Source organism: Tenrec ecaudatus, chromosome 5 (assembly GCF_050624435.1).
Source record: "Tenrec ecaudatus isolate mTenEca1 chromosome 5, mTenEca1.hap1, whole genome shotgun sequence".
Classification (NCBI taxonomy): Eukaryota; Metazoa; Chordata; class Mammalia; order Afrosoricida; family Tenrecidae; genus Tenrec; species Tenrec ecaudatus.
The window spans coordinates 84,270,138-84,294,869 of record NC_134534.1 but is presented as its reverse complement, the minus strand read 5'-3'; the positions used below and the strand labels follow the sequence as shown (position 1 = coordinate 84,294,869).

Below are 24,732 nucleotides of genomic sequence, written 5' to 3'. Positions count from 1 at the left end.
GAGGGGATGTCCAATTGTCTACAGATTGGCTTTGGGTCTCCACTCTGACCCCACTCATTTGCATTGGTATGATTATTTTAGATTTTCTGATGCCTGATATCTGATCCTGTCCACACCATGTGATCACACCGGCTTATGTGCTTCTTACATGTAGGCTTTGTTGTTTCCCTGCTAGATGGCTTCTTGTTTAACTTCAAGCCTTTTAAGACCCCAGATGCTATATCTTTGAATAGCTGAGTGTTTTCAGCTTTCTTCACAACGTTTGCTTAAGTGTCCATTTTGACTTCAGCACTAGGGTTGGGAAGGTAAGTATCACAAAATGCCAGGTTGTTAGAACAAAGTGTTCTAGCGTTGAGGGAGGGCTTGAGTCTGCTTTCTTAATTCTAAACCTATAAAAATATATGTACATAGACCTATATCCCTATAATTATCTATTAATATAGTTACATGCCCATGTTTATGCCTCTATAAATGTCTTTTGCCTCCTAGTTTCTTCTTTTTACTTTGCCCCGTCTCACTAGCATGTTCGACCTGTTTGGCTCTCAGTAATTCCTCTCAGCTATAGTGCCCTTGATTGAACACCACCCAGCATTCTATTCCTTCCTCGCCATCGATTTTAGATCTTACTGTCCCCTGTCCCTGGGTTTGTTGGCTCCCCTCTCCCATTTCTGTCCACCCTCTCCTGTCCCTCCGGAAGCTATAAAGCCCCCCTGAAAAATCCACTGCCACTGAGTCAATTCTGATACATAGCAACCTTAACAGGGGGTTTTGCAACTGCAATTATTTATGGGAGCAGAGTGTCTGAGGAGTGGTCGGTGGGTTTGAATCACGGATCTTGCAGTTGGCAATCCAAAGCTAAGCCCGTGCCAATGAGTATTTACATCTAGGTTTATTCTACGATGTTAACCCGTTTCTGGCTCGATCTTTTATTGCCTTTACTAGACTCACTTGCAAGGACATTCCTCATAATAGCAAGGGTGACTGACCTTGCTGACAGTTAGTTAATAGATGCTATGGGCACAGCCAAGACCCGGGACCTCTCTGAAGGGATGGTGGCAACAGAGCAACCGGGCACATTTACATTTTCTCAGCAACACTTCACTGTGAAGCCCTTCCTCCTTGCCACAGGTGAAAACATGAGGATTATTAGCCCCACCACACTGTAGAAAGTTCTTTATGATTGATCATACTGATAGTGGGTACTTAATTTAAGACAGAACCAGGGTCACTAAACTTTAATGAGCTATCATTAACAACTAACCTAAATGAAATATAGTAAAAAACAAACCAAACTACACCCATGTATGGCGTGGCGTGGTAGTATGCAGAAGTTAGGGGTGGCAAAACTTTCCTCATGGAGTCACAGAACACGCTCTAAAGGGTTGCTGGAGATGGGATGGATGCAAACCCGTCTGCTCACTGTACAATGGTTCACTGTGATCTCTTACAGGAATTCAGAATCACAGCAAAACTTGAATCAGAATTAAAAGTACTAAGATGCTATTTAGTGTGAAAGAGACTGCTACTGCACAAGCGACGCAATGTTACCCACTTATTTTCTGTCACCCCACACTTACAGCTTTCAAAGCACTCCAACTGCACAACGCTGTAACTTAATGTCTTACACAATACACGAGGGGGCACAAATCATTAAAAGAGAAGACATTTTGGGGGGAAGACCCCTTGAATATTCCCTCCAGTAAGCAAGTGGAAAAGAATTTTATTTACTCTGATCTCCATCAGAAATAAGCTTCCAACTTAAATATAACATTTTTTAAGGTTCAAAGTCCAGCTCACAAAATGAGGTTCTATTTTGTATTTATAAAGTAAAATTTATACATACCTTACTCAAAGTTTTGCTCTTCTTGCAAAATTCTTTGGTAAACATTTGCTTATTTTTCATATTTATTTGTCTTCGCATGTCCAGGAACTTGGACTTATACTTCACATTCTTCTCCAGATACTTGACCTTTCGTTGACTAAAATTTGAAATCCCACCATATCTAGGGCAAATACAGAAGTTTGTTTCTTTATCAGAAAGTTTTATAGGGACTAAACCCAACCATTTTCAATAGTCTTTTTTTTAAAGGAGCTAGCACTTTAATTCCATTTAAAATTCTAAAAATCATTAAATAAGGTTAAAATGTAGAGCTTAAGGTCTATTTTATGTTAATTATACAGCAAATGTAAAAAATCAAAGTTGGAGAGTATCAACATATCTAACATAGAGCAGAATGTAGAAATCTATATAAAAACCCCTGACTTATGACAGGGCTTAGTCCTAAGTATTACAAACTGGAATCGCACCACTTTATTATTAATAGAAGATAGGTCTTTCTTCTGTGGGGTGGATTTGAACCGGTCATCTTTAGGTCAGTACAGATGAGTGCAAACTGTGCCACTCAGAAGGCCTATGATGTAACTGTGGATTTTTATAATGCTGAAGACTATTTACTATCAAGCCTTACCTGCTTCAAAACATCTGAATATTTACCGACTACAGAGTACTTTAAATAGAATAGCTAAGCTAAATCCCAGGTAACGGAATAAAATGCTTAAAAAATATTCTAACACAAGCTGCCCAAGTAATTTCTCAAAATTTAAAACATGGATAGTAATATAATGTAAAAAATAAAGCAATATCAAGAAAATCTTTTCTATCAGAACTTTAGATCTCACACGATCATATGAACAACTGCTTTGAAGGACCAGAAAGAAATAAAATAATTGTTTAAAATAAAAATTCTCATTGGGTAGCTTTGCTACCCTCAAAAAACGAGCAGGTACACCATCGTGTTAGAAACAAATTCCACTTTCCTGGCCCTTTTCTCTTAGCGCCATTTTCAAGTGTTCAAAAACTCCCCTTTAAGAAAAGGATCCTCTGTGATCATCCTTTGTCTTCCAGGAATTTTATCAAGATTATTCTTTTAGAACCCTAAATATCAGCTATCATACATTTCTGAGCTGGCCCCTCTGCTCTGAATGTAATAGACCTAGCAGACACCCTCCAAAGCACCATGGCTGAATTGGACCACTAGTACTCTCTGAATTGTAGTAGTCGATGTAAGACTCATCTTGATTAGAATTCATTTCATAAACTACTATTAATCAGCTTATTGAGTTAGCTGATCTCCGTACAATGCTTGTAACACCCATGAAGCTGGCAGCTTGCTCAGGCCAAGATGTTCACTTACAATTCAAAATGACAACCACGTGTGATCCCAATTTCAGAAGCAATTGTATCAATGATAATTGTGATTTTGACTCCATAGCTTTGGAACGTTAGTCAGTTTCCTCATTTATCATAACTGATGGCCTTCCTTCTCTCACATCATCTTTGAGGTTTTCCCAACCTTCCTTGAACACTCAATCGATTTAAAATTCTGTTGTTCTGTGGGGGGGTACCATTCCTGTATTCTTGTCGCAGGTTCAATGATTTGGCAAGATTGCCACTTGAGTTTTGCTAAAAATCGGTTATAAGTTGCAATCTCAAAATTATTTATTTAAGTCCCCCCACCCAAAAAATTTCCCCAACTCCCAAAGACACCAGAACAAGACGGTAACAATTGTCTTAAAGGGAATTTGTACGTAGCTCCCCACCGATTGCAGGGGCATGCCTAAGCAGTTTGTCTTTGGATAGGCTGAGATGATGCGTGCATGAACTACAATCCTAGCTGCGCTGTGTTTGGGTGTTTCCTGGTAGATCTTCAGGCCTTTCTTCTGAAGCAACTTTGCCTGGACTCAAGTGGCTAAAGTGTGCTAATAACTTTATTTCCTAAGCCAAATGTATTACTGAATTTGTTTGCAACCATCCCCTGAATGCAGAAACATGTTTAAGCACATTTTCTTTGTAATACACCTACACATACATGAATGGGAACTTTAGCAACAATACTTTTTAACTTGCCCTCATCCGATTCTCTACTTTTTCATGCTTTCCTTATCTCTACACAAAAACTTATATACAAATGTTCATTAAAAAAAAAAAGGCACTGCCATCAAATTGATTCTGAAGGGTTGGAGGGTTGCACACCGGGCTGTTCTGCAGGAGACAGAAGACCAGGCTCCCTGCTCCCACAAAGATTCATAGCTCAGCAACTCACAGGGCAGATCTTGCCTGTCCTATGGGGTGGCTATGAGACAAATGTCCACAATAGGTTTATTTGTGTAATAGTGAAAGTGAAGAAACAACCCCCACGTCCTTGATGAGCAGTCAAACCCATTTTGCTACATGTATACAATGTGTACAATTATAGAGCAATAAGAAGGAGTGAACTCTTCGTATGTGCAATAACCTGGATGGACTTTAAGGGCATTGAACTTAGATATTCAGTCTGTTTGTAATATCACTATTAGTTGTGATAGCCCCAAATGGGAAACAGCCTAGATTCTCATACAATCTGAACGGTGAATTAAATACTATGCTTCTTATCAACAAGATTAGATAAATGTTCTCTTTACTGCTAAATGTCCATGGTACACAATAGAATGGGAAAAAAGAGTAAGCTGCAGATTATGTAAACTATGATTTTAGTATTCTTGTGCTTTTAAAAAACTGGAGTCATGTGCATAACACAGTATACAGTCATAAAAATACACACACAAATACATGCGCGACTCTTAGCGCTGTCTGCCTCTGGTGAAATAACGTGAAGGATTTACACACGTAATTACCTTTGTTTGAGTTTTACTAATTTCATAATAAAAACAACCAAAGGTTATTACAGATTGGAACTTTTCATGACAGGTACACCAATACCAGTGAGACACAATGTGAAATGAGAACTGCAGTTAGAAGTTAACAGACCTGGCCTATATTCTCTTCTCCAATTAAGGATATGATATTGACCAAGTGAAAAATTTCTGTGAATTATGTTGCTTATCTATTAAGAAGGGAATAAAAACAATAGATTGATATGAAGATCAACTGAGTTCATGTATCATCAGTGTAGGGTAAGAGTTCTACAAATCTACTAATAGAAGCTCATGTTTCAGTGATAAAATCCCCAGATAAGACTTCACTTAGGAATGATTACTTCTGTCCGGAGCCTTGCTGGAATCCTAGAAGGCAACCATTTTCATGCAAGTCTGACGGTGGGCTTTCATCGATGTCCAATTCATGGCTACACAAACAAACAAGCAGAAGGTAAACAGTGATAAGCCCGCTAGTAGAAGCAAATATCAAAAGGTAAATATAATCAACCTATGCAAACTTTCCCATCACAATTTTACCTACTGCACATAAATCTACAAATGTAGGAAAAAGTATCTTAATCAGGATTTTTCAAAGGCGAAAAAGTATCTGACAGTATTTGAAACATAATGATAAGCACTCCATCCTAAGTCATTTCCTGCAGTTATTTCCATTCCTAAACACATTATAGTATGAATCTTCTCATTTTTTTTTTTTGAAAATCACAAGTTAAAGCTGCAGTCTTAACTTTCTCTCTCAGTGTAATTTGCCTAGAAGGAAAGCATTTGGAAACGTATCAACCCAACCAAAATAAATAAACAGCAAAAGAAAAACCTATTTTCAGAAGAATCAGGCTGTGATACAAGTGATATTAAAAAATGCAGACGCTTACATATATCAGAGAGGCTTTTATAACTGTAAAGGAAGAAGCGATTGTGTGCTATACACAAAAAATGGTGAAATAAATTACAAATGTATTTACAAAGTTTGTAAATGTCTTAATTACAAAGTTTGTCCTTCTAGTTAAGTTAATTCACTTAACATTTGTCATTACGTTCTATAAGATTTTAGAAATAATAATTACACATCTGGTCTGTCTCCGCACGCCAACAAGATCCAGGAGGACTTATCAGGAAGCTAATAAGTAATGTCCAATAGGTTGAGGGAACACCAGAAGCAAGTGTTTTATATACGGTGTTCCGAGTTCTGCTCTCAGTTCTTCTAGGGGTCTTGAGCATGAAATCTTATATGGAACACTTCATACCCTGCCAGGTAAGTGTTTCTAACTATCTTTCAAATGACATAATGATTCACCCATTCCTTGAGTACTTATAGCAGTAGTTCTCAACCTCCCTAATGCCGTGACTCTTTAATATAGTTCCTCATGTTGTGGTGACACCCCCCACACCATACAATTATTTTTGTTGCTATTTCATAACTGCAATTCTGATATTGTTATGAATCAGGCGACCCCTGTGAAAGGGTCATTCGCCCCTCCAAAGGGGTCGCAACCCACAGGTTGAGAACCACTAACTTAAAGTGATTGTTAGCATTTGACCATATCCAACCTTAGATTCCAGAAATCATCATATTGTGGTGACTTGAAGGTTGCTCAATGCTGGACACGCTGTAACTGGTATTTCAAATGTCAGCATGGACACTCAATGTGAACTGGTTTCCCCAGAACTTTCAGACTGAGGACAAACTACAAAGAAGGAATAGGCTGTCCATTTCTAGATGGGTTAGCCACTAAAAAGCCAAAACACTAGGAAGAATATCAAAACATTTCCAGTTACTGAAAACCTAAGGAATAAAAGCAGAACACTGTCAGAGACGGTGCCAGTAGTTGAGCCTCGGGTCAGAAAGCAGTCAAAATAGGCCCGGGGACTTGGTGCCTTCTCAGAGTCAACTTTAATGAAGTAAACGGAGTGAAGTCTGTGGGAGTAAATCCTTTGTGACCTTCATTTGCTGATAGGTCACAAATCAAAGAGAAGATTTAGCTGCAAACATTGATTAAAAGTTGGAACTTGGAATGAATGAAGTATTAACCTAGGACAATTGAATGTCAACAAAATGAAATGGAACACATAACTATCTATACTCTAGGTGTTAGATAATTAAAACGAACCGTTATTAGACATTCTAAATCAGATTATCACATGGTTTACTATGTTGGGAATAACACATTCAAGAGGAATGACTTTGCATTTATAATCGAAAAGGACATTTGAAGATCTTGACGTAAAAGGGAGGGGGGCGCGGGAAGGGAGGGGAAAAAAAAAGAGGACCTGATGCAAAGGGCTTAAGTGGAGAGCAAATGCTTTGAAAATGATGAGGGCAAAGAATGTACAGATGTACTTTACACAATTGATATATGTATGGATTGTGATAAGAGTTGCATGAGTCCCTAATAAAATGTTTTTAAAAAAAATACCTTGACGTACAATGCTGTCTGTGATAGGATAATATCACAAGGAAATACAGTCAATACAACTGTCGTAGTTATGTAATCTGGTGTCAACTCGAGATTATCGCGCGTGAAGGGGTCACAGCATGATGACCTCATGTGGAGGTGCTACGGAGATAAATAGTTCACCAGAGGCCAGACCCTCACTTCTGTCTGCATCGAGACATTTCTGTTGACAAGCCAGATGGAGCTCCACTGATGGAGTCAGAGCCCTGGGGCTGGAGGAGCTCCACACCAGAGCGGTGATGCCTCCACTGCCACTGGATTCGTAAGACTTTCCACCCATCGACTTGTGACATTCCTGCATTCGCCAGCATTGCATGTTGTGTGAGTCAGAAGAGGAATTTATAGACTGGTATCGCCCATATGGGCTAGTATCAGGCTTACAGACTTAAAACTGGACAAGGCTGGGAATTTTTCCAAATTCTTCCGTCTGAATTTCATCACCCATGCAATCAAGATACGGTGCTAATTATTGGTGATTGGAATGCAAAAGTGGGAAAGATGGATGAAAGAATAGAAGCTGGAAACTTTTTCTCGGTGTAAAAATGAACCTGGAGATCACATGATAAAATTTTGCAACACCAATGACTTCTTTATTAAATATACCATTTTTCAACAACTCATAGACTTCTCCAGGTCGAAAACAAGTCCACGAGAGCCGAAAATACTACCCTGAACATATACCACTTGATAATCCAGAGCACCTCAGGACAGAACACTCATGAAAGAAGACCAAATGAGCTGTGGGGGGACATGAATACATACTATCTGAAGAGACAAGATAAAAAGATCAAAGTGGGTATCAGAAGAGACTAAGAAACTTGACCTTAGTTGTAGAGTAGCTAAGGCAAATGGAAGAAATGAATTCAAAGAACTAAACAAAATTTCAAAGGGCAGCTTAAAAAGACAAAGCAACATATTATAATGAAATGTGCAAACGCCTAGTTACCAAACCAAAAAGAAAAGACACTTATCATACCTTACATTGGAAGAACTTAAGAAAATTTCAAGTCTTGCATTGAAATACAGTCTAAGGGGAAAATATTGAATGATGCAGGAAGCAATCAAGACACGATGGAAAGAATTCATAATTTAACAAAAATAACCAGTCGACATTCTAGCATTTGAAGAGGTAGCACATGAATAAGAACCAATGGTCCTGAAGGAAGATGGCCAAGCTGCACTGAAAGCCTTAGTCAATAATAAGGCACCAGGAACCAACATATTGCCAATTGAAATGTTTCAACAAGCTGACGAAGCACTGGAAGCATTCATTCATCTGTGCCAGGAAATTTGGAAGACAGCTACTTGGCCAACTCATTGAAAGAGATCCATATTCAGAATCATTCCAAAGAAAAGTGACTCAACAGAATGATCAAATTATAGAACAATATGATATCACACGCAGTAATATTTTGCTGAAGATTATCCAGCAAAAGTTGCAGCAGTACATTGACAGGGAGCTCTCAGAGGTTCAGGCAGATTCAGAAGAGGACATGAAACAAAGGGTTTAACTGTGGGTGTCAGCTGGATCTTGGCTGAAAGTAGAAAATAACAGAAAGATGTGTTTCACTGACTATGCCAATATGGGGAGCCTATGACTATGCAAAGTCCATGTGTGGATTGTAACAAATTATGGATAGCCTTGGCAACTGGGATTTCAGAACACGTAGTTGTGCTCATGGAGAAACTGTACATAGATCAAGAGGTAGTTTTGTTAACAGAACAAGAGGACACTGCATGGTTTAAAATCAGGAAAGGTGGGTATCGAGGTTGTAGCCTCTCACCATACTTTTTCAATCTGTATGCCGAGCAAATCAACAGAGAAGCTAGATTCCGTGATTAAGCTCTTAGATTGGAAGAAGGCACAGTAACAACACGTGATAGCACATGGCATAACCTTGCCTGCTGAAAGTAAGGACGGCCCAATGTATTTGCAGATGAAGATCCAGGATGGCAGCCTTCAGCATGGCTTAAGACTCAATATAAAGGAGACCAAATCTTTACATTTGGACCAATAGATAACATCTTTCATCTTGCTTGGACCCACAATCAATATTCATGTAAGCAGCAGTTAAAAACTCAACCAACCCACTGCATTGGGTAAATGGCCCCTGAACAAGGAAGGTCAAAGAAAGAATGATGCGTTTGCATTGTGGTGCTGGAGAAGCAAACGGAAAGCACCACGGAGTGCCAAACGAACCGATCTTGGAAGAAGTGTGGCCTGATGGCTCTGTAGAGGCAAAAATGGGGAGACTGATGTACTTTGGACAAACTATAATCAGAAACCAGTTCCTGGAAGGACATCAAGCCTGTTGAACTGGAGGGGCAATGAACCAAAGAAGCTCCTTGACAAGATGGATTGTGACACAGTGGCTGCAAAAATGGGCTCAAACCTAAGAGCAACTGTGTGGATGGAGCAGGACTGGGCTGTTTTGTTGTACGTAAGGGTCGCTATCAGCTGGAGCCAGATGGCACCTATAACAATCACTACCTAAGATTATTCTCTACTGCTTTCATCACATACATCAAGAGTATAATAACGAGATTACTGCTGAGAAAAGCAGTTGGTCTTAGCACTAGCCTTACAGCTCCCACTAGCGCTTTATGTAACTTTCCCTGAGGCCCTTGCTTTCTTTAGCATCCTACAAATACAATGAGCATTAGATTTGTTACATTGGAAGTCTATTTCATGGAAATTCTGTGATTACGCTGAGGCTTCTGGGGTGGGCGAGGACAAAGTTCCTTGAGAGAGATTGTATCAGCCTTTGTTTCATTTATTTACCGAGTGTCAGAGAAAATCATATGGTCTAGAAGCAAGCCTTCCAGTCATCTCCTTCAAAAGGGCACCAATCCCATTTTATAGATGAGAGTGCTTAAGGTCTTGCTGTGTAATTTATCTCTTTCCCACATGGAGTAGCGGGGCTGCACGCAGACCAGGCATTTTATCATCACATACTTGGGTACAAACACTTAGATGAACACATTCAGGAAAAGAACTGGTGCGTAACTTGCCTCCTCTTGAGCTTGGTTGGTTTACATTCAGGTGGATCTTCTTCACTCTCGTCTCCATCGGTACCATTGGTGTGTGGTTTTTCTTTGTTTGTGCTTGCTCCTGAAGACTCCCGCGGATCTAAAGAGGAAGAGATACACGGTAATGATGCGCCCTTATTTTAGGTTTAGGGTGTCCTGTGGTATAGTGGTTAAGCTAATCACATGGTCAACACTTTGAAACCATAGCCGCTCCTACGGAGAAAGAGGGGACTTTCTTACTACTTGGAAACTCAAAGAGGCCACTCTACCCTGTCCCGCAGGGTTGCTATGAGCTGGCATCTATTTGATGGCAGTGAGTTTGGGTATTCTAAGTTCAGCAATCCTTCTGCCATTAAATATTTCATTGCCTCTGTTGCAATAAACTATACAGGCACACCAAGTATAGCGCCGCATCACGTCTATTCTGTGTCTATGTGCAAACTATCATTAAAAGCAAGGTACAACCGTGTCTACTAAGTGTTAAAAGGTTCCATGACCCAATTATTAAAATGCCAAATAAAATTACTTCCTAGCTGTGGAAATGTTACATCAATTAACCCACAATGTTATCTTTATGATATAGCACTCATGAATTTGTAATCTAAATGTCTCCAAGGACAGCACGATCACATTTAAAAAAAATTAGGAACAAATGTACTTAATTGACCCTACTGCGTGTGCTGTGTTTTTTGAGTGAAATTAAGTGAGGGGGTGGGAGGATGGGACTAAAGTTGTAATGTGCTGCAAAGTACACAGTAGTAAGTGTTGATGATTTTGGGAAAATACCCAAACTACAAACAGTAGAAAACATTCATTTAGGACTGCTATACCTTATATTTTGTCCTTAAGAAGGTTCTAAACAAATCACAACTTGAAGTCTTTAATTATAGGGAATAATAAAAAGCAATAAAATAGAAAAAGCAACATATTACCAAAATACAATAAAAAATTTATGGTTAAACTAAGTATAGAAAAGTACTAATACAGAAATGCACAGGAATGTACTAAAAGACTAATTTGGCCCTGATCATGCAGATACAGAGAATACACCTACATGGAAAGTAGTCAGTCCTCCTCCAAGTTAGATCTGCCATCTTCGATGAGCAGAGTAAATTAACTAGTTAAGCAAAAGGTCAAAGCTTTTATTTAGCTAGAAATAAGGCTGACAAGTTTCTAAATGTCAGACTTTCCGGCATCAAGGATGCCAAGATGACATCTATAATCACTGGGTTTTACAAAGTCCAAGATATAATCATTTCCTTCTCGCCAGTGTCTCGGTGCCGTGAGTCTGCAGCAAGTAAGAGAAGGCTCATCCTGCCAATCTCACTGCTGCTATTATTCCTATTGATGGTATTATCCTACACAGGGAGTTTTTAGTAAACTACTTATTCAGGAACCAACTAAGTGTCTTATCCTGAATACTTTTTTGATGAGACTTAGCTGAATTCCATGTATGAATAAATTCTATATCACTCACAATGATGCCTAGCTCACCCAAACTTAGGTTTCCAACCACTCTAACCCTGCTTCTTATAAACGTCATTCCTTGAAGAACTCTGGGAAGGTCCAAAAATCACTATAAATTAGATTTCTCAAGGAATTTCTAAATATCAAAGTGTAAGGAAGCCATGATAAATCTCAGAAATCCATGCAAACATTCTTTTTGTTAACATAAGGATAATGAGCGATATGAAATTAAGATGGATTATAGCATTTCATTATATTATAAAAAGTTATTTAAATATAGCAGAAAGGATTACTAGTTATTTTGCTACCCAGTTTTCATTTTACTATCCATTATCCAACTTAGCAAGTGGGAGTGATCTTACCCTGAGCCGGTGAGCTAGTGTGTCCATTAGTAGACTCGTTCCTTTTCTGAGTTCCATTACGCGGCTCACTTTGGCTGGAAGCAGGGCATTCTCGTCTCCTGTTATCTTCAGTTAGCTGCTGATGACCACCAACATTTACAGAAAACTCTAGTTGGTTTTGTTTTACTTCTTCTTCAGAATTCAGAGTTATATTATTAATTCTGTCAAGTATTTCATTATGATCATCATCACTTGAACTAGAATCTTCATTACCAATTGAACTAGATAAAGATGGAAAAATCAGGTCCACTTGCGTGCAATTTTCATCTTTGTCCTCGTCAACTTTGGTTTTAGATTCTGAAGTAACTGTATCACAGTTTTGGGAAGCATCGAAAGTCCAACCCTGGGCAGCCCAATACTGAAACTGCTCCAAATAATACCAATAGAGTTGACTATAATGCTGCTCCCACTCTGCTTTTGTATCTGGGCATTTCCAAGGTTCAGAAGATAGTGTTTGCGAGGAATGCTTCTCTTGCCAACCTTGCCACAACAGCCCTTCTCCATACTCGTTCCAGTACTTTCCCCATTTCTCTGCAATGTCCAGCTTTGGAGATAATGCATTTTCATTAGGAAGATGTTCAGTTTCAATGTCATTCTTGCCTTGAAGTTCACATGTTCGCATGTCCTCACACTGTCCGAATGAGGATGGACTCTCTGGGGCCAAACTGTCATCTTCGTCATTCTCATTTCTGCATGATTCTCTCATGATTTCATCTAAATACTTCTTTTGATATTTTTTCTTTTTCTTTTTCCTTTTAACTTTATTTCCAGCATTCATAGACACCTGTATCAGACAAATGATAGGATGAATATAAAATGCGCTTTTCAAACTGTAAGACAATGTAGAATACAAATCTACTTTGACATTTTGGACCCCACCCTAGGGTTTTATTAACAAACAAGTTTATGAAGGGGCTTCAAAAAGTTCTTGGAAAATGGAATTAAACGGGATGGGAGGGTGAGGGGATTTCGGGAGCACACAGTGAAGGCAGGATGGGGAGCGAGCACTAGAACGGAATGTGATTACACAACTCATTTTAAAGGTGATTTAGTCATGGGGGAAAACTGAAATGTTATGAAATTGATTGTGGTTAAGGATTGTACAATTCTTCTAGACATGATTGATTGGGTTGTATGATGTGAATTACAATAAAACTGGGGGAAAAATCCTTGTATTATTTTATAAAGAACACTAAGAAGAAAAATAACAAATTAATATTTACCTCAAAATTCTTGTGGGCAGACACTCCACCGAATTGAAGTGGGAGTCCCATACTTTTCATGAGTTCAGCCTCAGAATCAAGTTCACTTTCATCTAGGTCTACACTTTTGCTGTCATGTGATTCTGCATTGCCATGAGCATGACCATTTTCTTCCTCTTCTGTATCTTGATCACCTACAGAGAGCATTTGTTAGCTAAGTTTTAGAGGAAATTTGAAGGCATGTCTTATCATTCCATTTTAAATAAATAGATCTGCCGATGCAGAGTTCTGACCCTGCAAAAAGGCGTGCATATTATGATTTTTAAGAGGATTAATAAGAGAACTTGATGGTAATATGGACTAGCGACAAAAGCCAACTTAAGAATCAAAAACAACTTCCAGTTTCTGCTCTGCCTTCCACCCACCCAGCTGCTCCTTGCTCAGATTTGCTGAGCTGCTCTGGGGCAGGCACTGTGTGGTGTGTGCAGGGGGGAGGTACGAAGGACTAGGGCGGAAAAGGTCTCTGTTCCCACGGAAGGGTCACCACGGGTAACCCAGCCACATGAGGACCGAGCTATGTTAGTGGGCTTAGAACGATGATGTATGTAGTTCTTTGAGAAATCATTAATTAGAAAGGAGTGTCAGAAACCTCTCACGGACACTTTGGGCACAGATACAGATGTCGGGATGTTGTGTAAGGGTTGATTTAATGAAGAAGCCTGCTTAAAAAAGTTCAAAATTCACTGAGTTGGAAGAACGTTCCCAATTCCTTCATCCTAGTTTTTAAGAGAAAACATACAAAGATTTTTATCCTAACAAAAATGAGTTTCACTTTATTTGTATGGTTACCTAATAATAAATGCTACAAATCAAATGTCAATTCAAGTGCTCTTTTCCCTAAGTGTTTGATAAACATTATTTTTATTTTAACATACCTCAATTACATCACAGATTACAATTCACTGATCACAGGCAATGGGGGAAATTGGAGACTACAAATGTTCCTACAAGATAAAAGGGAAAATATACTGCATATACTCACACATAAGCTGAGTTTTCCAGCACATTTTTAATGCAGTTTTTGTGGTAAAATTAGGTGCCTTGGCTGATATTCGGGTCGGCTTATACTAGAGTACATACAGAACCTATTTAAATAATGAAGGGCACTTAACTTACTGTTTCACTCACTGGATTTGTGAAAAGCCCAGGAAGATGAGAAAAGTGAAGAAAAAAAAAGAGTGGGAAATATGAATCTGCTTTAAATGTTTTCTTCCTCTCATGGTATTAATAATGTCTTATGCGTGGTGTGTGTGTAAAACCTCTAAGTCAGTGATTCTCACCCTGTGGGTCGTGACCCCTTTGAGGGGTTGAAGACTTTTTTCACAGGGGCCTCCTGATTCATAACAGTGGCAAAATTAAGAAGTAGCAATGAAAATCATTTTATGGTTGGGGAGGACACAACATAAAGAGCTATATTAAAGGGTCGCAGCATTAGGAAGATTGAGAAACCACTGCTTCAAGTTGAAGAATTTTCAAGGGTAACTATGACATGGTTTACTTCTGTTAACCCATGGGAAGTTTTCTCAGTGTCTAGAAACATACAAGATCTATGTGGAAAGGGAAAAATGGAATTCAGGTGGTGAGTTAGTTTATTGTGCCAACCTGGCCAATAAACAAGGGCGGAGAGATAAATGGCTCGGTGAGCCTTGCCTTTCGAGTTCTCAGGTCTCTTGCTTTATGATGGTCACACCAGGGTGCAGCTGTCTTAGCCAGTTCCCTGCTTCAGCTGGCAAGGCTCACTTCCTGCAAGACATCCCCAAGGAGAAGCCACATGGACCTACCCTGATGCAGCCCTGGGTACTGGAGCAGCCGGGTAGAGAGCCCTGCCAGCGCTGAGATGCTTACACATTCACTGACTCGGCTTTCAGCGTCATTGAGTCAGCGTCATTGAATGTTTTGTGAGATGGAGGAGGACTTTGTGGATTGGTGTCGGACATAAGGGTTAATGTTGGACTTGTGGGCTTGGGCAGCACTGGGTTGGGATGTTTTCTTGATGTGGACTTACCCTTTATTATATAAAACGCTCTCTTATACATGAGTTTCTGTGGATTTGTTTCTCTAAAGTATGCAGACTAACACAGGTGGGGAAGTCAGAGAGAGCAAGGAAGTTTTCAGTTCATTAAGTTAGGCTTAATGTACAGACCAAATTCTACTTGGTAAAATGGAAGGTTAACCCTTTACTTCATGCAGAAGACACTTGTTTATTTGAAATGTCATCAGAATCACTATCTATGCTGTAACATTTTGAATAAGACATAATATATTCCTTTACTTTTCAACACTTTAAATTCTAAGGTGCTTTTATTTAATGGCAACAATTCAAAAAGGAATCTCACACACACACTATTCAATCAATAGCTATAGAAAAATAAAATTGTTTTGACTTGTATACTAGAGCCAAGATAATACAGACTGGTTATAATTACAGAATTATACCTCCTATTTCATGCAAAGAAATTTACACAACATTTCAACAAATTAATACAGTATTAAATTACCTGCATTATTTCCTTTAACATAGAAGTGTTTTAATCCTAAATTGCACAGTCTTCGGTCCCTGAAAAACAAATCAAGCAGTTCATATGAACATAAATTTAGCTGTGACTTTAGAGACAAATGAGTTCAAGGCAGTCTAATGCTATTTATGAAATGACTTCTCACCTACCGTGTTGTCAGGTGCTCTCCAGTCACTTCCAACTCCTCACCACCCTTTGTGTAACAGAATGAAACACTGCCTGCTCTTGTGTCATACTCACAATTGGTCTTGTTTTGGTTTTCTTGTTTTATTGGCATTTAATTCAAATATCATAAAATTCAATAGTTCAATCACATCAAGAATTGCACAATCATCATGAGAATCAACTCCAGATCATTTTCTTTCTTCTTGTACTCATCATTATTAGCTCATTTACCCAACCATGCCCTTGCCATACCCCCCAAAACATTAATCCAGTGACTGTCTCTATAGATTTACCTATCCTGGATTTCATGCACAGGAAACCACTAAAAAACAAGACCAAACCAAAACCAGCAACGCTTAACTACAACAACAAAGTAAAACAGACAAAAATTTCAATACAAAAGCACACTTAGAAAACACTAAAAACTAGGGCAAACTTAAGATGTGTCAAAAGGAAGATTTAAGGATACAGCGTTAAATTTTACCCTAACTGCATCTGCAACAATCCACGTTCCAATGCACTCTGCAAGGTTCTTCACCTTCCCAGTCTGTGTTCAGAGGGGATTCACTAGAAGCCTAAACCACATGTATGTATTCCCAGTTTACGCTTTTAAAAATCGGCAACTTTAAAATGGGTCAAAGGGAGAGCAAACGATAAGATAGTACATTTTAACCTAACTCCATCTGCCATAATTGTGTTTACTATTATAATGCTCTCTGATCCTGCTACTATGGCCAGCGGGGATTCACCTGAGGCTTAATCCATGTGGGGACCCTGCAAATGGATTTTGGGCTTCCACTGTCTCCCACAGCCTGCTGCAAACCAGGTGTTCCCAATTTAAACTCTGATACCATTCATTCCCTCTGGATTTGGGCTTTATTAACATGGGACACTAGGAGGGGTAAAAATGGAAGCCACAGAGGGGATCAATGCCAACACCTAGGTTATGCAGCACTAGGTCAAGCTCATCAGAGAGCCATTATGGTTGGACTAGTAGGTGCACTGTGTAAGTATGTACATATATTGAACATCATTATCGCCACAGTTCTGCATGTTGGAGAGGGCTATTAAACACATGGAAATATAGAAGGCTAGAAAGGACCTGAATGTGTGTGCTAAAATTGGAAGTGTTATGAGGTCATTATTTTTAAATTTAGACACAAAATACAGAATTGTAAATATGTGTGCAAAAGTGACGTATATAACACACACCCAAACGTATCATGAGGTACTTGTTGATGAAGCTCAACAAGATTGCAGCCTTCGGTATGGATTATAACTCATTATACATCATGATAAATGGAGAAAGACTGAAGTAGTCCAGAATTTCATTCTGCTTGGATCCACAATCAAAGCTCATGGAAGTAGCAGTGAAGAGATGGAACCACTTTCCAGAGTGACTAAATGTGCTGCAGAAGCCCAGAACGAAGAGGCCACTTGGAGGTTGTACGGCAAACCCGGCCCAAGCCGTGGTACTTTCTATCACCCCACATACAGGTGGATTTTGACAATGAATAAGAAAGATCAAAGAAGAATTCTTGTATTTGAACTAAGGTTTTGGTGAAGAATATGGAAAACTGCAATGGATGTCAGAAGAACAACCAAATCTGTGTTAGAAGTACTGCCAGAATGCTCCCTACAAGAAAGAATAGTGAAACTTTGTCTCAAATCACTTTGGATGTTATCAGGAGAAACCAGTCCCTAAATAAGGATACCATGCCTGGTACAGGAAGATGGACTGACTAAGGGTCAAAAATGTGCTCAGACATGCAAAGTATGAGGATGGTGCAGGGCTGGGGACTGTTTGCTTCCGAGATGGAAGTGACTCAGCAGCACTAACAACAGCCATCTATGCGTAGCTCACTGCTAGTCGATCCTGACTCAACACCCCACCAAGCAGGGTAGAACCGTCTTCTGGGTTTCCATGACATTTACAGCGTAAAAAGCCTCCTCTTTCTCCCATGTAGTGGCTGGTAGTCTGAAGTGCTGATCTTTAGGTTAGTAGGCTATACATGTCACGCACTATGTCACCAGGGCTCCCAGAAATAGGTAGCATGCACACGCTTTATGTATATATTTTATATAGACTACCTCTCGTTCGCTGAAATTATGTTGAAGCAACAACAGCTAAGTAGCAATACACACAACAAGTTTCCAGATTTTGGTATCTAAATATATTTTCCAATAAAAGGGACCAGAGCACCTTGAAGAAATGGCAATTCCAGGTAGGAGCACGGTCTGTAAATGGTCAAGCTGCTAAGCCAGAAGACTAAGAAATATTCAAGGAAGGCTGGGAACCCAAAGTATCAAGTAACTGTCCAAATCTCAAACAACCTTGAGCATCAAGGTAAACGATGAGAGAATCTATCCCATTGATAAAGACCAACAGTATAAATTCATTTCAAAATCATAGAAATTTTTATTAAATAAAACCATAAAAAGGTGAAGCTATTGTTCTTGACACATCTTCCATCCAGGTCTCTGAAATTACTGAGGCCTTGCTACCTTCAAAGTATGCGCCAATACACTGTCATGATAGACAAGCTTATCAGTGCAACGCTCCTGGTTTTTTCCTCACCAATGCAGTTTTTTTTTTTAACTCCCAATAGGACCCCAAATCGTCCTGTGCCCTCTGAGAAAATCTACTCATTTAGAATCCCCCGGAATCAGTTGCCATAAAGTTCTCTGCCTTGAAAGAGTCACTGTTTTGATTGGACCACGCTCTCTGGATCACGTTGCTAAGTGCATGACTCATTCCTGGTTACAATTCACTCCATCAAAGTGGTCATCATCTCAAGCCTACTAGAAAGATACACTCTCTGAGCTAGGTGATCTCTGCACAATGCTTTTGACACCCATCAAGCCAAAAGCTTCTTCAATTACGTAGGTTGTTGGTCTTACATCTCTCTCTCGATTCCTCGTTGAGGTCTTCCTAGCCTTCTTAAAAAACACTTGATCCGCCTTAGAACTGCTGTTTCATGCAGGTCAATGTTTCTAGTAGTAACTTGGGAAGATGTTCACTTGAGTTTTGTCCAAAATTTGATAATAGGCTTTGCAGGGGAAGTGAATTATTTAACGTGGCTCTTCTGGATAAGTCTCTAACTTCTACTAAACAACCTTTTCCAGCAAGGGTCTAGTAAATTTGGGGGGACGATACTGTTAGACTTCACCTGAAACTGTGAACAGGATTCCCGGGAATACCATCCTGCTGTATATAAAACGAGTCCTCTGATATTCTGAGAAGCTCCCAGCAAGAGCTAGGAATGGAGCATGTGCTAGTCTACGTTATTTGCTAGACGTCAGAATCAACTCAAGAGCGCCTAAAAACAACATCTAGGTTCTTTATAGAAGCACACACGATATTTAAATAGACATCATTATAGAGCTTATTCTCTCATAATTTAGGTAATTGGAAGTGTGAGTTCAAGATGCTACTTTTAGGGAAAGACTCCTCTCTTCTGGCTCACAGTTTACAAGGCCTTTACACCCTTTCAGCACATGTGGACACAGCATTCTATGGAGATTCTCGGGTGTCTTGGCATAAATACTCCGGTGGCTCTAGAACAGTGGTTCTCAACTTTCCTAATGCTGTGACCCTTTAATACAGTTCCTCATGTTGTGGTGACCCCCAGCCATAAAATTACTTTCATTGCTACTTCGTAGCTATAATTTAGCTACTGTTATGAATCAGGCGACCCTTGTGAAAGGGTCATTCGACAACCACCCTCCCCCCCCAAAGGGGCCGTGACCCCCAGGTTGAGAATTGCTGGTCTAGGGGGTTCTTAGAACAGGGAGGCTGTGTTCTACTCTCCACCCTTCTTTCTTTATGGAAGTCTCTGCTTACTAGTTTAATCACTTTTATATATCAAAAGGCATTAACCCAATATAAAACCTAGTACTGTAGATGGCATCCTGCTCCAGTAACATCAGAGGTTAGGATTTGCAATACTTAGGATAATTACAGATCACAAAATATAGGACATTTACATAGTCTAGAGAAAGTTAAGCCTCAGTAGTGGCCTCAAAGATCTAAATGCATACCAGAAGGGACTTTGAAACCTGCTTTTATTCATAGAGTGGCTACAACAAATGGAAGAAATGATGAAATCAAAGGCCTGACTGAAGACAGAGTAAAACATTATAAAGAAATGTGCAACGACCCAGCTAGAAAACAAAAAAGCACATGCCCACCGTATCTTATACTGGAGGAACTCAAGAAAAAATTCAAGCCCCAAGTTGCAATATTGAAAGATACTATGGGCAAAACACTGAATGATGAAGGACGCATCCACAGAAGATGGATGGAATTCAGCATCACTGTAGCAGAAAGAAATGGCCGACATGCAAGCATTTCAGGAGGTGGCATATGAACAAGAGCCAATGTTGCTGAAGGAAGGAGTTCAGCTGCACTGAAGGCATTAGCCAAAGACAAGCATTAGACTGTGTGGAACACAACAAACAACAGATAACCTTGAGAATGGGAACTCTAGAATACTTCATTATGCTTGTGCTGAACTTACACATGGCTCAAGAGACAGTTGTGCAAAGGAAAGGTACCGCATGGTTTAAAATCAGGGAAGGTGTGCATCAAAGCTGTATCTTCCTATCAGACTCAATTTGTAATCAGAGAAGCTGGATGTTATGAAGAAGAATGTTGCATCAGGATTGGAGGGAAGCTTATTTACAGCCTACAATATGCACAGCCTTGCTTGCTGAAAGTGAGGACATGAAGCACTTGCTGATGAAGATCAAGGATTGCAGCCTTCAGTAGGGATTACAACTCAATGTAAGGAAAACCAAATCCTCACAACTGGACCAATCTGTAACATCAGGATAAATGCAGAAAAGGCTTAAGTTATCAAGGATTTTGCTTGCTTGCATCCACAATCAATGCTCCTGGAAGCAAGAGTCAGTAGAACAAATGACACCATTGCCTTGGGTAAGTACACAGCACAAGTAAGGCCTCTTCGGGGTATTAGAAAGCAAGCATGTTACCTTGAGGAGTAAGGTGTGCCTGACTCAAACCAATGGCTCATGTGCATGTGAAAGTTGGACTAGGAATAAGGAAGGCTGAAGAAGAATCAACGCATCTGAACTGGGCTGGCGAGGAGTACTGAAAGTACCAGAGACTTCTAAAAGGACAAACTAACCAGTGTTTAAAGAAGCATGGCCAGAGTGCTCCTGAGCCGCCCGGCTGGCAAGACTTTATCTAATATACTTCAGGCATGTTGCCTTAAGAGACCAGTCCCTGGAGAATGACATCATGCTTGGTAGAGGGGCAACAAAAAAAGAGGAAGACTTTGGATGAAATGGATCAACCAATGGCTGCGACAATGAACCCAGCAAGCACAGAACAATCCCAAAGATAGCGCAGAATGTGCAGAACCAGGCAGTGTTTTGTTCTGCTGTGTATACCATTGCTATTGGTTGGAATGCGTTACACCCAGCAGTATTCATGCTCTTCTTTAGCAAACCACACCCTCAGAGATAACAAAGGATGGGGTCTTAAGTCATACATTCCAGTAAAGTAGGATTTTCAAAATCATTTTATTACCAACTCTTATCACAATCCATACATACATCAATTGTGTAAAGCACATCTGTACATTCATTGCCTTCATCATTCTCAAAACATTTGCTCTCCACTTAAGGCCTTGGCACCAGGTCCTCCTTTTCCCCCCTCCCTCCCCACTCCCCCTTTCCTCATGAGCCCTTGATAATTTATAATTTATTATTTTGTCATATCTTGCCCTGTCTGACGTCTCCCTTCACCCCCTTTTCTATTGTCTGTCCCCCAGGGAGGAGGTCACATGTAGATCCTTGTAATGGGTTCCCTCTTTCCAACCCACTCTTCCTCTACCCTCTCAGTATCACCACTCACACCACTGGTTCTGAAGGGATCATCCACCCTGGATTCCCTGTTTCCAGTTCCTATCTGCACCAGTGTACATCCTCTGGTCTAGCCAAACTTGCAAGGTAGAATTCGGATCATGATAGTGGGGGGGCGGGCTCCACTCTGCACCACACTCCATTCACTACGATAAGATATTTTTTGTTCTGATGATGCCTTATACCTGATCCCTTCAACACCCCGTGATCGCACAAGCTGGTGTGCTTCTTCCATGTGGGCTTTGTTGCTTCTGAGCTATATGGCCGCTGTTTACCTTCAAGCCTTTAAGACCCAGATTCTACACCTTTTGATAGCCGAATAGTCGGGCACCATCAGCTTTCTTGGTCACATTTGCTTATGCACCCATTTGTCCTCAGCTATCTTATCATGGAGGTGTGAAGATACATTCCACCCTAATCTTGGAACAGAGAACTCCCTACAAAGCCTTCCCACTGGTCTAGCCTAGTTTATCTCACCAACCGGATCTCTTAATTTTCTTTCCTCATTGTTACATTTGCTTTACTTTCCTTTGATTCCCCAGGAGTTTACACAGAGTTCTTTGGGGCATGCATGCTCCCACACAAACTTAGGAGTGACCAGTTGCCCTGAGCTGGCCCCAACTCCTGACCCTATGTCTGGGAGCAGAACTGGGCGCTGTACTTTTTTCTTTTTTTCCTGGAAGTAGAATATGAAGCCTTTCTTTAAAGGTGCATCCTCATTTTATTTCCACATACAAAGTCAAAAACATTAACTTCCACAAGATTTGATTTTCACAATAAGAATGTGAGATTATGGCCAATCTGCCTGCTTAGAAATGAACAAAGATTTAAGCAACTTAGGTCAGTTGTAAACTTTGAGAAAATCATTCCTAGAAGCCATTTCTTTAGTCCCCCACACTAGCTATCTTTCATGCAAGACTTTTCCCTGACAGAAATATTTTCCAAAGATGAAGACACCTCAAAGCACATGAGCGTCCATAGATGACTACTGGTTTTAATTATATACACTTCAGAATTAAGACTTTTAACGTTTTTTTTTTTACAAAAGGTTAACCACAAGTATTAAAGCAGAACCTTGTGCCGTCGCACCCACTAAAGCTATTGCATTTTACTTTCCCAGAATATTAAATGTCCACAACTGATAAATATAAAGTTACATGCTAGCGAATATTTTTTGCACTATAGCTTCAAACAAAGTAGATTTAGTCGTGAATGTACATAATAAAGTCAATGTCTGGGGACTTGTCTTCTTTCTTACGCATCCCCTTGTCTAGTACATAATGAAGTCAATATCCGGGGACTTTTCTTCTCTCTCACACATCCCCTTGTCTAAGTGTCACACACTATGGCCGTGATTTCAAGGGTCAACTCATCACAACCACGTCTGCACCATCTATCTTTCTGGGGAAAACGGTACTACGGGCCACGAGAAACACGTGGGTACTTACTCTACAAACGCCCTGGAGCAGAGGCAGCGGATCTTGCAATCCTCCGCTAGGTCTTCAATGAAGAGGAGCATTTCGGCGACGCGGCTCCACTTCTCGCAGCACATCTTGCTCGCTCAGCGTCAGCCTGCTCTCTAACGAGGCCTTTTGCTCCGTGACGGGGAGTGACGAGCGGCCCACGGGCCCGGCCAGCCCTGCAAACAGGGTTAGGAAAGGAGACTGCGGCTCCCGCCCGGACGCAGGAGGGTCGCCGACGGAAGTGGCCAGGCGGCACCGGAAGGGGCGGGGTCCCGTCGGTGCAACCGGCAACCCCGCCCGGGCTGCAGCAACAGCCCCCGCCTCCCGGCTACTTCCTCACAGGCGCGGGGTTTGGCGGACCGATCTTCCCGCTTCACTCAGCGGCCGGGCCACTGGAGAGCTCCCGCTGCCGCTCGCTCCCGCCCGGCCGAGGTATGTGCCGCCCGCGCCATGTCCGCTCCGCGCGCTTCCCAGCTCGGCCTCCCCGGGCCCGGCCCGTGCCGCTCCGCTGGAAGCCGGGAAGGCCGCGTGCCGGGACCGCGCGCGCCCCCCCGCGTCCCGGGATGCTCGGCGGCGGAGTGCGGGCTTCGTGCCCGAGGCGGGAGGTCTGGCTTGGGAGACCGGGAGCCGGTTCTCCTCTCGTCTAGTCTCTCCCCGCCGCGCGAGAAACGCTCCAGTTTGGCTTGTTTAATGTAAATGGATGGGGCCCCGGGATGTCGTGGGCTGCAATCTGAAGGCTCGACAGTTCGAAACCACCAGCAGCTCCGCGGGCTTAGGACTGGACTTTCTACTCTCGTTAACAATTGCAGTCTCGGAAACCCCACCAGGGGATCGCTGTAAGTCAGCACTGACTCGATGGCAGTGAGCTGAGAATCTAAATTTAGGGAGGGCGAGGTGCCACCTTTCTTGAGCCCCCTAGGCTTGCCCAGGGGACCTTTCGAGCTACTTTGTGTATAACAGCTAAAGAAATGCAGGTAGGAATTAGGAGAGTTTACTGCGGGACACTGAGGAAATTAGCTGAAGAGTGTTTGCTTCCTTGGAATTCTGGCGATGCCGTGCTTCCTGTGCACCTGGGCAAGCCACCGAACCTGCCAGCTTCCCTTTGATCGTCTTTACAATGGAGCTGATTTATGTTACCTCCCTCATAGGGCGTATGAAAGGCGAAATGAAGCCGTGCACGTGCAGTGTTGCATGGGTGCTATTAAGACCTTGAGTCGGCACACAGCTTGCGGACTCTTAGCACGGTCTATCCCTGCGTTTTACAATCTGTAAAGTAGGTCGCTCCTCAGCGGCTAGTGTAGGCTAGAGAACATAAGCAGGACCTAGACAAGTGACGCAGCCCTGCCGGATTTGGAAAAGGGCAGTCAGGAGTG

The 24,732-nt window shown here is 41.1% G+C and overlaps 2 protein-coding genes across 6 annotated transcripts in view; one reads left to right on the top strand and one right to left on the bottom strand.

Moving 5' to 3' along the window:
- The window catches only part of TGS1 (trimethylguanosine synthase 1), a 50,509-nt gene extending 26,916 nt beyond the window's left edge, over positions 1 to 23,593 (bottom strand). Inside the window, exons 1-7 of the mRNA XM_075549674.1 lie at positions 23,345 to 23,593; positions 15,825 to 15,883; positions 13,288 to 13,460; positions 12,026 to 12,848; positions 10,179 to 10,296; positions 5,037 to 5,123; positions 1,844 to 2,003 (exon numbers count right to left, since the gene is read on the bottom strand). Coding sequence (XP_075405789.1) covers positions 1,844 to 2,003; positions 5,037 to 5,123; positions 10,179 to 10,296; positions 12,026 to 12,848; positions 13,288 to 13,460; positions 15,825 to 15,883; positions 23,345 to 23,448 — 1,524 coding nt within the window. The 5' untranslated portion in view covers positions 23,449 to 23,593. The remainder of the gene's footprint in view (positions 1 to 1,843; positions 2,004 to 5,036; positions 5,124 to 10,178; positions 10,297 to 12,025; positions 12,849 to 13,287; positions 13,461 to 15,824; positions 15,884 to 23,344) is intronic.
- A 61-nt stretch (positions 23,594 to 23,654) lies between these two features.
- TMEM68 (transmembrane protein 68) overlaps positions 23,655 to 24,732 on the top strand; it is a 42,285-nt gene continuing 41,207 nt past the window's right edge. For 2 of the 5 annotated variants that reach the window (XM_075549675.1, XM_075549679.1), the window contains exon 1: positions 23,655 to 23,791. The gene's annotated coding sequence lies outside the window, so the exon portion shown is untranslated. Of the gene's footprint in view, positions 23,792 to 23,961; positions 24,196 to 24,732 lie in introns of those variants that run through there. The other 3 variants (XM_075549676.1, XM_075549678.1, XM_075549677.1) reach the window with 3 other exon arrangements.